Here is an 11,962-nt window from a genome sequence, read left to right on the forward strand (position 1 = left end):
TCCTGCCCCACCAGCCTGGGTGATGGAAGAGGCACCAGGCAGGGGCTCACCCGGGTGGGCGCTGCCTGGGATCCCCCTGCGGCCTCTTCCTGCAGCGACACGGAGATGCGGCCGCGCTCGTAGGCCATGTCGAAGTCGGAGCGGGGGCCGCCCTGCAGGCCTATGGTAAAGGGGGACATTGTCCTGAGAATCCTTCTCATCCCAAGTCCTCGAATGCAAACCCACCCTCACCACCACCACCACCCCAAAAAAAGAAAAAAAAATCAGAGAAGGGCCAGGCGATGGTGCACTTGGTTAATTACACACAGTACAGTGTGCAAGGACCCAGGTTCAAGCATCCCGGTTCCCACCTGCGGGGGGTGAGGGGGGAAGCTTCATGATTGGTGAAGCGGGGCTGCAGGTGTCTCTTTGTCTCTCTCCCTCTCTATCTCTCGCTCCCTTCTCAGTTCTTCTCTGTCTCTAGCTTATGAGTAAATAAATAAATTTTTATTTTAAAAAAAATCTGAGAAATTGTTGGCATTCCCATTTCACAGATAAGAAAAAAAAGGGGGGGCGGGAGTAGCACAGCGGGTTAAGTGCACATGGCGCGAAGCACAAGGACCTGCGTAAGGATCCCGGTTCTAGCCCTGGCTCCCCATCTGCAGGGGAGTCGCTTCACAGGCAGTGAAGCAGGTCTGCAGGTATCTATCTTTCTCTCCCCCTCTGTCTTCCTCTCCTTCTCTCCATTTCTCTCTGTCCTATCCAACAACGACATCAATAACAACAACAATAAAACAACAAGGGCAACAAAGGGGAATAAATAAATAAAAAGACAGAGAGGAGGCAGTGTCATGGTTCTGCAAAAGACTCATGTCTGAGGCTCTGAGGTTCTGGGTTCAGTCCCCAGCATCACCATCAGCTGAAGCTGAGCAGGGCTCTAGTAAAAATAAGTAAATAAATAAATAAAATAATATAACTGGGGGCCAGGCGGTGTCGCACATGGTTGAGCATACATGTCGCAGAGTGCAAGGACCTGGGTTCAAAGCCTCTCCCATCTGCAAGGGGGAAGCTCAGTAGTGAAGCAGGACTGCAGGTGTCTCTCTGTCTCTCTCTAGCTTCCTTTCCCTCTCAATTTCTCTCTGCTTCTATCCAATAAATACAATATGAAAAAGAAAATATTAAAAAAAAATAAGAACTGAGATACTGAGATAAAAGAAAAGAAACTATCAATTAAAACTGACCACTTTTGAACTCCAAAGCCAGAAACCCCAGCAACTCCCGACCCAGCGCCCCCAAACCTGATATGTCTACAGGCATGGAGATGCAGCGACTCAACAGGGGGGCAGAGGGGGCATCCAGGGAGGTGGGCTTCACAGGGTCCCCTGGGAGGAGAGAGGACACTCAGGTTCCAGCCCCGCCCTCAACCACCCAGGAGGCGGGGCCATACCAGGAGGTGGGAATGTTTGGGAGGCAGAAGAGGGCGTGGCCAGATAGTGAAAAGCAGCTATTGGCTGGGGTATTGAGAGGGCGCAGTCAGGTGGCAGGGTGGGGCTAGGGGGCTGTGTCGAGAAGGGGCGTGGCCTGAAGAGGGGGTGGGGCGAAGTCAATGAGGCAGGTTATTAGCTGTAGCATGAAGGGGCGTGGCCAGGAGAGGAGGCGTGGCCAAGGGAGGGTGAAGCCAGCCAATGGGGCATGGTCTTTGGATGTAGTCTGAAGGGACACGCCCAGGAGAGGTCTCCAGTTCGGGTTTGAGGGTGGGGAACCAAGGGGCTGTGGGTAGGGGTACCTTCCTCCCATCCAGAGTGAGCAGGCCTCTTGAGAACATAATTAAGGGGAGATAGAGGCCAGGCTTTCCCAGAAGGTGGGGAGAGCTCCCCTCTGATCCGCACGGGTACCTGCGGGTCCAGGCAGTGGGGGTTCTTCTGTGGCCGAGATACCCATCACCCGCTTGGAGCCACGCACGGGGCTAGTGCGGGCTGGCAAACCCGGGCTAGGGAAGAGGCGCAGAGGCTGGATCTCCTGAAGGGGGGGGAGGGGAAAAGAGAGGACTTAAGGGGTGTTCTGGGAGGTGGGCATGTGATGACTCCCCGCCCCCACACCCCCCACTGCCTGCTCTCTGAACTCACGTGGCTGAAGAGCTCGTTGGTCAGCCCCAGGTAGTTGTGCAGAGCCAGGAAGGTGACCCTCTGCAGCCTCACCATGATGATCTGCAGGGTGGGTATAGAACCCGGGGAGGCTTGGAGGACCCACCCGACCCAACCCTGGTGGGCGTGGCCAAGGACCAGGGCCTTTCCCAGAGGGGCGTGGCCTGAAAGAACGTGGCTGCCATAGGCCAGAAAACCTGGGAGGGCGTGGCCACTTGGACTGAGGCTCTGGAAAGGCTTGCCTCAGGGGGCGTGGCCCAACAACAGGGTCTCTCTGGAGGGGCGTGGTCAGGACAGGTCATGTGGGGCGTGTCCTTGAAGGGGCGGGGCCAGGAGAGTGTGATAGCCCCCTTATTCCCTAGCAGGATTGAGGGCATGGACAAGACAGGGCGGGAGGGCGGGAGGGGTGGGGGGGCTGGGTGGTGGTGCACCTGCTTGAGCGCACATGTTACAGTGTGCAAGGAGCTAGTTTCAAGCCCCCAGAACCCACCTGTAGGGGGAAAGCTTTGCAAGTGGTGAAGCAGTGTTGCAGGTGTGTCTCTTTCACCCTCTCTACCCCTCCCTTCCCTCTCGATTTCTGACGGTCTCTATCCAATAAATAAAAAAATTAATTAAAAAAAAAAAAAGGCAGAGAATCTTGTCCCCAGCAGAGAATCCTGGAAGGGGCGTGGCCATAACAGGATAGGGAATCCCGGAAGGGGTGGGCCTTAAGTGGATATGGCCACAACCACCACGGGAGTAGCCCGGAGAGGTACTCCCTATATGGGCGTGGCCATAAGGGGGCGTGTCTCTGAAGGGCGTGGCTAAGGTGTGGTTGTGGGTGTGGCCAGGAGAGGGGGCGTGTCCTGATAAGAAGTGGGGCCAGGGCAGCCCAGATAAAGAGCTGGTTCTTGGGCATCAGAGAAAAGTTGGACCCATCCCGGAATTCAAAAAAGAGGGGAGTCTTGGAAGAGGAGAAGCAGGTGAGAGGCCCCAAGTTAACTGTTCAGCCCCGAGGGATGGCAGAAGGGAGGTACCGGGGTGCAGAGACCCTTGCTGACCTGCACGACCCGGACTAAGCTCTCGGGATACTTGGTGAAGACCGCCGAGAAGGCCTCCACCGGCAGCCGCAGGACGGTGGAGTCGCGGGCTGCCCTGGCAGACACAGTGCGCTGCGGATGCTGGTGTCCCTGGGGTGGGGGTGAAGGGGGGCAGGGAGTCAGGGTCCGGGCTTCTGGAATCTCCTCTCTGGCCCTCCTTCCTCCCAACCCTCCTGGAAGCCAATCCCTTCAGAGACTGGGGCATCTGGGAGGTGGCTCAGCCAGTAGAGGGCAGGATTTGAAGGTGAGAGGTCCTGAGTTCTAAACCCGGCAGTGCAATACACCTGGCTCTCTTTTCTCTTTTTTTCTCCTTCTTTCCTTCCTTCCTCTCTCCCTTCTCCTCCTCCTCCTCGTTTTTCCTCTCTCTCCTCCCTTCCTTCTCCTCCTGTCCTCCTCCTCCTCCTCTTCTTCCTCTCTCTTTGCCAGACCAAAAGGTTTCCCTTTTGCATGCTGTTCCCACGTGGTGGTCGCGATTCAAACTTGGTCCCTTGCATATGGGAAAATGTGCACTCTACTTGGACTATCTCCGAACTCCTATAAATAAATTTCTTTCTATGTGGCCCGGCAGGTGGTGTAGTGGATAAAACACTGGACTCTCAAGCAGGAGGTTCTGAGTTCAATCCCTAGCACCTCATGGACCAGAGTGATGGCTGATTATTTCTCTCTCTCTCTTCCTATCTTTCTCATAAATAAATGATTTTTAAAAAAAAAACTTTCTGTGAGTCGGGCGGTAGTGCAGCGGGTTAAGTGCAGGTGGCGCAAAGTATAAGGACCGGCAATAGGATCCCTGTTCGAGCCCCTAGCTCCCCACCTGCAGGGAAGTCACTTCACAGGCGGTGAAGCAGGTCTGCAGGTGTCTGTCTTTCTCTCCCCCTCTCTGTCTTCCCCTCCTCTCTCCATTTCTCTCTGTCCTATCCAATGATGACGACATCAATAGCAACAACAATAATAACTACAACAAGGGCAACAAAAGGGAATCAATCAATAAATAAACGTTAAAAAAAAAAGACACAACCAAAAACAACAACGTTGGGATGGTTCTCTGCTCCAACCCAACACCCTGGATGTGCCTCTTCTTTCCCCCTCTACACTCCAGGGTCACTAACCGTGATCACATCCAGGATGCTGAGAAGGCTGTTGACACTGTCGCCAGGGACCACTTCCTTCACCACACACTCTTTCCCATCCTGGGACAGCCGGCGTGGGGGGAAAAAAAACGGATCAGCGGATCAGAGTTGCCCGCCCCTCTCACCCCTGCTGATGATGATACGACGCCCCGGAGCCCTGAGATCAGCCGCCCCAGCAAACCCCCAATACCAGTACTCACGGGCCCCGGCAGACAGAGCTCAAGCAACCCGTCCTGCACTACATAGATGCTGGCGTCAGGCTGACCCGGCCGGAAGACATAGTCGCCTTGGCCCAGGCGTTGGAACACCATGTGACGACACAGCTCCAGGAACAGCGGCTTCTCGAAGTGGCCCAGGACCCTGGTGGGACAGGAGGAGGCTCAGATGGTCAGCACCCCCCGGCCCCCGCACAACGGCTCTGTGGGCAGACACTGCACCCTCTCCCCCACCTTAGCCCTCACCCCAACACTAACCGGACGTTCTTGAGCATGTAGAGTACTTCAGAAGGCAGGTGGGAGTTGGCCAGGTCTCCCTCTGTCAGGTCGGCTTCCAGGACTGAAGGAGGGGGTTCCTTCCGCTGCAGGGTGGGCGTCTCCTTTTGGATCCGCAAGATCCTGGGGGGATGGAGTGAGGAGAGGAGCTGAGGTGGGGTTGTCCAGGTAGGAACAAGGTAGGCCTCAGGCGCATCCCACATAGCCCCTTTTCTCCTTGGCTAAACACACACACACACACACACACACACACACACACACACACACACACACCAGAGTTCAAAGAGAGCTTTGCCCAGATCCGGCCCTCCCCTTGGTTCTGTCGATAAAAGTTTTATTTATTTATTTATTTAATATTTATTTATTTTTCCTTTTTTGTTGCCCTGGTTGTGTAACATGGTTGTGGTTATTGATGTCGTTGTTGTTGGATAGGACAGAGAGAAATGGAGAGGGGAGGGGAAGATAGAGAGGGGGAGAGAAAGAGAGACACCTGCAGACCTGCTTCACCACCTGGGAAGCGACTCCCCTGCAGGTGAGGAGCTGGGGGCTCAAACCGGGATCCTTACGCCGGTCCTTGCGCTTTGCACCACGTGCACTTAACCCCCTGCGCCACCACCTGACTCCCGATAAAAGTTTTATTGACACATAGTTGCAGGGTCAAGTCTGGGCTGTTGATATAGGTTTTTTTTAAATTATATTTATTTATTTATTGGGTAGAGACAGCCCGAAACCAAGAGCAGAGGGGGAGATAGGAAGGGAGAAAGAGGGGCAGGAGGAACCAGAAGGTGGTGCACCTGGTTGAGCACACATTACAGTGCACAGGGACCCAGGTTCAAGCCCCTGGTCCCACCTGCAGGGGGAAAAGCTTCACGAGGGGTGAAGCAGGGCTGCAGGTGTCGCTCTGTCTCTCTCCCTTCCTATCTTCCCCATCCCCACTAAATCTCTCTCTGTCTCTACCCAATAAGTAATAATAATCTATCTCTACCCAGTAAGTAAATAATAAAAATATTTTTTGAAAAAGAGGGGGGCAAGAGTAGATAGTGGGAGTCGGGCAGTATTTCAGCAGGGTTAAGCGCACGTGGTACAAAGCACAAGAAGCAGTGTAAGGCTCTCTGTTCGAGCCCCCGGTTCTCCACCTGCAGAGGAGTCGCTTCACAAGTGGTGAAGCAGGTCTGCAGGTGTCTGTCTTTCTTTCTTCCTCTCGGTCTTCCCCTCCTCCCCATTTCTTTCTGTCTTTTCTAACAATGACGACATCAATAACAACAATAATAACTACAACAACAATTAAAAAAACAAGGGCAACAAAAGGGAAAATAAATATATAAAAAGAGTAGATAGCATAATGGTTATGCAAATAGACTTTCATCCCTGAGGCTCCAAAGTCCCAGGTTCAATCCTTTACACCACCATAAACCAAAGCTGATCAGTGTTCTGGTGTGAGAGAGAGAGAGAGAGAGAGAGAGAGAGACTGCAGCCCTGCTTCACCACTCACAAAGCTTTCCCTCAGCAGGTGGGGGCCAGGGGTTCAAACTCAGGTCCTTGTGGCTGTAACATATGCAATCAACCAGCAGCGCCATCACCCAGCCCCCTCCCCTTATTAATATTGCATTTACCTATTGAAGAGACAGAAAGACACCTGCAGCCCTGATCCGCCACCACTTGTGAATACCGCCCCCCCGCAGGTGGGAAAGCAGGGGCTTGAACTTGGGCCCTAGATCATTGGTAACCTGTGACCTCAACCAGGTGCGCCACCACCCAGCCCTCTGCCAATAAAATTTTATTGATATATGGTGACAACATCAAAAAGCACTTTCTCCAGGGCTGGTTGGTGGTGCAGTGGGTTAAGTGCACGAGGTCCAAAGCGCAGGGACCGGTGTAAGGATCCCAGTTCGAGCCCCCGGCTCCCCACCTGCAGGGGAGTCGCTTCACAAGCTGTGAAGCAGGTCTGCAGGTGTCTGTCTTTTTCTCCCCCTCTGTCTTCCCCTTCTCTCTGTCCTATTGAACAACAATGGCAGCAATAACAACAACAACGATAAACAACAAGGGCAACAAAAGGGGGGGGGGGAAGACCTCCAGGAGTAGTGGATTCATAGTGCAGGGACCAAGCCCCAGCAATAACCCTGGCGGCAAAGACACCTGCAGCCCTGCTTCACCACTCGTGAAGATTTCTCCCTGCAGGTGGGGAGCAGGGGGCTTGAACCCGGGTCGTCGCACAACATAGCTCGTGCACTCAGCCAGCAGCTCCACCATCCGGCCTTTCAGATCTTCATGTTTTGAAGTTGAAAGCTTGCCCCCCTGCCCCTTCCTTCCATTTACTCACTTGAGTTATTTTTATGTTTCTGTTTTTTTTTTTTTTGTTTTTTTTTAAAGCAATGCCAGGGCCTTGGACATAGGCGACTCCAGGGCTCCTGGGCTGGTTTTCTTTTCTTTTTACTTCAGAAAGACCAAGCAAAATAGAAAACAGAGAGAGCCAGGCGGTGGCGCACCCTGGTTAAACACACACATTACAATGCACAGGGACCCAGGTTCAAGCCCCGGGTCTCCACCTGCAGAAGGGAAAAGCTTCATTGAGTGGTGAAGCAGGGCTGCAGGTGTCTGTCTCTCTCCCTCTCTATCTCCCCTTCCCTTTCAATTTCTCTCTGTCTCTAGCTGATAATATATAAATAAATAAGAATAACAATAGAAACAGTGAAGGCAAGACAATACAGCACAGCTTCACCATCCACAGAGCTTCCCCACAGTGCTCTGGCTTTCTCATGTGGTGCTGGGGTTTGAACAAAGAGACCTCTCCCCTCTTCTTCTAATGTAAGGGAGGTTCTCCACCAGTTGACCATTGACTTATCTCCTGCCTCCTTTATTGATTTTTTTTCTTTTTGAAAGATTGGTTTTAGCAGCCTGGGTGGTGGTCCACCATTAGGAACTGAGTTCGAGTCCTGGCATCACTTGTGCCAGAAGAATGATAAGCCTCTTCCCATTCCAACCCCTCTCTCTCTCATGAGTAGCCAATCAATATTTTTTTTATTATTTTTATTTATTGGATAGAGACAGAAATCCAGAGAGAAAGGGGAGATGGAGGGACACCTGCAGCCCTGCTTCACCACTTGCAAAGCTTTCCCCCTGCAGGTGGGGACCGGGGGCTTGAACCTGGGTCCTTGTGATTTGTAACATGTGTGCTCAACCAGTTGCAACATCACCTACTCCCGCCTCCTTTGCCTCCAGGGTTATTGCTGGTGCTCAGTGCCAGGGCTACAAATCCACCACTCCTGGTGGCTATTTTTCCGTTTGTATTCTTGTTTTATTTGACAGGACAGAAAGAAATTGCGAAGAGAGGCAAAGAGGGGGAGAGACAGGGTCTCGAACTTCAGGTCCTTGTGCCTGGAATTATGTGTGCTTAGCCAGGTGCCACCGACAGGCCTCTCTCTCTCTCTCATTAATAAATCAGTCTGGGAGTCGGGCGGTAGCGCAGCGGGTTAAGCACATGTGGCGTAAAGTGCAAGGACCGGCTTCAGGATCCCAGGTTCAAGCCCCCCGGCTCCCCACCTGCAGGGGAGTCGCTTCACAGGTGGTGAAGCAGGTCTGCAGGTGTCTTTCTCTTCCCCCTCTCTGTCTTCCCCTCCTCTCTCCATTTCTCTCTGTCCTAGCCAACAACTACAAGCACAGCAACAAGGGCAACCAAATGGGAAAAATAGCCTCCAGGAGCAGTGGATTCGGAGTGCAGGCACTGAGCCCCAGCAATAACCCTGGAGGCAAAAATTAATTAATTAATTAATTAATCCACTTGGAACGAAGAGGAATAAACACCAACGGCTGTCCGCAGCAGTGCATGACAAGGCACTTGTAATATACAAAGTGGAGACCAGAGAGAGTTCAGAGATCTCTCTCAGGGGCAGGACACCATCAGCGGCTCCCATCCCACTCATGACGGGAACCCCCACACACACACCCAGCAGGCCTGGCTTTTGCAGACCCAGCGACACAACCCAGGAGGGCTGTTCCTCCCACAGGGCCCCAGACACACGTGTACACACACACACACACACACACACACACACACACACCCTCTCGCCCCACCACCACCAACCTCCGCTACCAGGAAGAACATGGTCAGCCTTACTTCTTGGCTATATTGAGCATCTTGAGTTTCTTCTTCATGCGGGGCCGGGAGGTGGTGGAGACGGAGGCGTCGACCAGGGAGGAAGTGGACTGGGACACCTGGGAAGATCAAAGCGGGGTGGTGGTGGTGGTACAGTTCAGATTAGAATGTAGAGGAAAAGGGGTTGTGGGGAAGAATCCAAAGCCTTTCATGGGGGCTGGGCCGGAGCGCAGCGGGTTAAGCGCACGTGGCGCAAAGCACAAGGATCAGCATCAGGATCCCCACCTGCAAGGGAGTCGCTTCCCAGGCGGTGAAGCAGGTCTGCAGGTGTCTGTCTTTCTCTCCCCCTCTCTGTCTTCCCCTCCTCTCTCCATTTCTCTCTGTCCTATCCAACAACTACAGCAATAATGATAATAACAACAACGATAAACAACAAGGGCAACGAAAGGGGGAAAAAATAGCCTCCAGGAGCAGTAGATTCTTAGTGCAGGCAAAAAAAAAAAAAAAAAAGGTTAAATGCAGGTGGGGTGACACAAAGCGCAAGGACCAGCATAAGGATCCCAGGTTCGAGGCCCCGACTCCCCACCTGCAGGGGAGTCGCTTCCCAGGCGGTGAAGCAGGTCTGCAGGTGTCTGTCTTTCTCTCCCCCTCTGTCTTCCCCTCCTCTCTCCATGTCTCTCTGTCCTATCCAACAGCGAAGACAGACAACAATAATAATAACTACAACAAGGGCAACAAAAAGGGAATAAATAAATATTTTTTAAAAATAAAAAAGATGGGAGGGTGTGATAAGGGGTCTCCCCGCCCTCCCGCCCCGTACACCCCAGACAGAATCACCTTCCGCATAATCTTCCGGCCATAGAACAGCACTTTGTCCCTCTTCCTGAATCGATACCGCGGCCCATCCGGAGCTGGGGCTTCTGTGGGGTTGAGGAAGGTGGGTGTCTGTGGCTCGGGGTGGGAGAGAAAAGATGGGAGGGTGCCCTGGCCTCTTGCACCCCTGCACCCCACGCCCACCCGTCAATCAAAAGCAGAGATGGGGAGGCGGAGGCTGCAACGCTGTCACCCCTGCAGCTCTGGGGGAGATGCATGCAGGCCTGGGGGGGTGGGGGGCTTCCCCTCCCCCTCTGTGCATCGCTCCCCCCTCCACCTCTCCACCCTCCCCGGGGTCCTTACTCTGCACCCGGAGCCTCCGCACCAGCAGCAAGATCAGCACGGCCGTGACCAGCACCGCCACCCCGGCCCCGATCATCGCGCCCAGCACCTGCGGAATGAATGGCACCGGCTGCGCCTCGCACCCCGGCCCTGCCGAGCCCCCCAACCCCGTGGAGGTCTCGATCGGCCCGGGCCTCGATGTCCCCATCTGCAGAATGGGTCGCCCTCCACCTCCTCCTCCTCCTCCTGGGACGGGGGAGGAATGTGAGACCGCTCCAAGCTGGGTTGTTCCGCTGCAGCCCGCTCGCGCGAGAGGTAAACCGCTTCTCGCGAGACCGCGCGCGGAGCATGCCGGGAGTTGTAGTCCTTGCCGCGAGGCGCAGGGGGTGTCATCCCTATTCGGATCCCCACCGCCACCGCCACGGAGGGGAAGAAGCCCTTACCATGCCGGTTTGCAGAGGGGCCTCCATCGCGGTGCTCGGACCAGGTGGCAGGTCCTCCCCGTCTGCAGCGCCAGCCCCGCCCATTGGGTGCCGCCGTCTTTAGGGGAAAGGGGAAGAGGTGGTACACACAGAGGGGCGGGGACAGCTGACCTGGGTGGGGGGACACCCCCCTCCCCCCCCAGGTTAAGCAAGGAGGCGTCTTCCCCCCCCCCCCGGCCTGACCTTCCTCCCCACTGACTCACCGGCCACACCGGACGCTGCAGCAGTTGCAGCCCCACCCTGGGGTCAAAAGGCAGCCGGGCCGGGCAGCCCCCCCTCAGCACCCCCCAGTTCCTCGACCCGTTGCAACCCGACGCTCAACAACAGGTGGCAGCGCCCCGTTTCCAGGCTCATCAGTCCTTGCCCTATCCCACCCTGGAACCCACCCCCCCGCAAAGATGGGGTGCAGGAACCCCGCGCCCCAGAAGTTGGGGTGCCCAAGGGTGCATACACCCCTCACACACACACACACCCCACCCCAAGAGGAATCCTAGAAACGATGCTAAAGTCTCCCGGAGTGTCCTGATTATTATCTTTTTTTATTTGGCCCGGGGGGGGGGGGAGCGAGATGTTTGCAAGGTGATGCTGGACGCTAATTGCCCCCCTCCAGTCATGGAGTCCTGGGGTGCCCGAGGCGGAGGTGCGAGGATTCCCTCCTGGGATTCCGGGCGGGAGGGATGCTGGCACCATGGCTTACAAGTTAACCATGGACTCTGGAGTGACTTGATTCGGGGAGGGGGGAATGCAGGAGTGACAGGGACACTGGAATGTTACCCAGTGTGATCTAAGGCTTGCTGGAATATTACTGGGATTTTTTTTTTTTTTCCCCGAGAAGCTGTTTTGTTTTTGTTTTGGGGAGAGGGTGCTCTGGTGAAAATGTGGGAGAGGGGGCTTGCTGGGCCTTTTGAGACCTGACCAGAACAATTCAGGGGGAGGCAAGTCCCTTGTCACACCCTTTGGCGCACCTGGTTATGGATGCAAACACCTGCCAAGAATTGGGAGGTGGGGAAGAGATGGGGACCAACAGAATACTGGGGGGGGGGGAAGGGGGCTCAACCTGGAGGAAAGCCTAGGTCTCCTGAGGGATTGAGGGGAAAACCAGACTCACCCAGGGACTGGGGCTCGCCGCCCGGACACCTTTCAGCACCAGCTCTGCTTGCTTTTCGCCCAGTGCGGCGGGGCGCGGCCCCTTTAAATCATTCGCCGCAGGGCTCGCAACGGCCCCGCCCCCCGCCGCCATGCTGGGAAGGTTCCCGGCCGCACAGGGTGGCAAAGGGCGGCGCCATGGCGAGTGTGGCAGCCGCCCTTAAAGGGGCCGCGCCGCTTATTAGACAAGAGCACTGACAGTTGGTTTTTTGTGTGTGGTGTGTGTGAGTGTGTGTGTGTATTTATTAGCGCTCGCCTGCCCCAAT

General features: G+C 54.8%; 1 protein-coding gene across 7 annotated transcripts in view; it reads right to left on the reverse strand.

The window, feature by feature from the left end:
- Nucleotides 1–11,781, reverse strand: part of PNPLA6 (patatin like phospholipase domain containing 6) — a 34,529-nt gene extending 22,748 nt beyond the window's left edge. For 3 of the 7 annotated variants that reach the window (XM_016192443.2, XM_060181621.1, XM_016192439.2), the window contains exons 1-13: nucleotides 11,659–11,781; nucleotides 10,512–10,608; nucleotides 10,090–10,177; nucleotides 9,751–9,833; nucleotides 8,935–9,032; nucleotides 4,803–4,943; nucleotides 4,530–4,689; nucleotides 4,309–4,389; nucleotides 3,164–3,292; nucleotides 2,106–2,186; nucleotides 1,875–1,998; nucleotides 1,278–1,361; nucleotides 51–160 (exon numbers count right to left, since the gene is read on the reverse strand). In XM_016192443.2, the coding sequence (XP_016047929.2) occupies nucleotides 51–160; nucleotides 1,278–1,361; nucleotides 1,875–1,998; nucleotides 2,106–2,186; nucleotides 3,164–3,292; nucleotides 4,309–4,389; nucleotides 4,530–4,689; nucleotides 4,803–4,943; nucleotides 8,935–9,032; nucleotides 9,751–9,833; nucleotides 10,090–10,177; nucleotides 10,512–10,595 (1,263 nt within the window). In that variant the 5' untranslated portion in view covers nucleotides 10,596–10,608; nucleotides 11,659–11,781. Of the gene's footprint in view, nucleotides 1–50; nucleotides 161–1,277; nucleotides 1,362–1,874; nucleotides 1,999–2,105; nucleotides 2,187–3,163; nucleotides 3,293–4,308; nucleotides 4,390–4,529; nucleotides 4,690–4,802; nucleotides 4,944–8,934; nucleotides 9,033–9,750; nucleotides 9,834–10,089; nucleotides 10,308–10,511; nucleotides 10,609–11,658 lie in introns of those variants that run through there. The other 4 variants (XM_016192440.2, XM_060181619.1, XM_016192438.2 and 1 more) reach the window with 2 other exon arrangements.
- Between the last annotated feature and the right edge of the window lie 181 nt (nucleotides 11,782–11,962).

Source organism: Erinaceus europaeus, chromosome 23, assembly GCF_950295315.1.
Source record: "Erinaceus europaeus chromosome 23, mEriEur2.1, whole genome shotgun sequence".
In the NCBI taxonomy this organism is placed as follows: Eukaryota; Metazoa; Chordata; class Mammalia; order Eulipotyphla; family Erinaceidae; genus Erinaceus; species Erinaceus europaeus.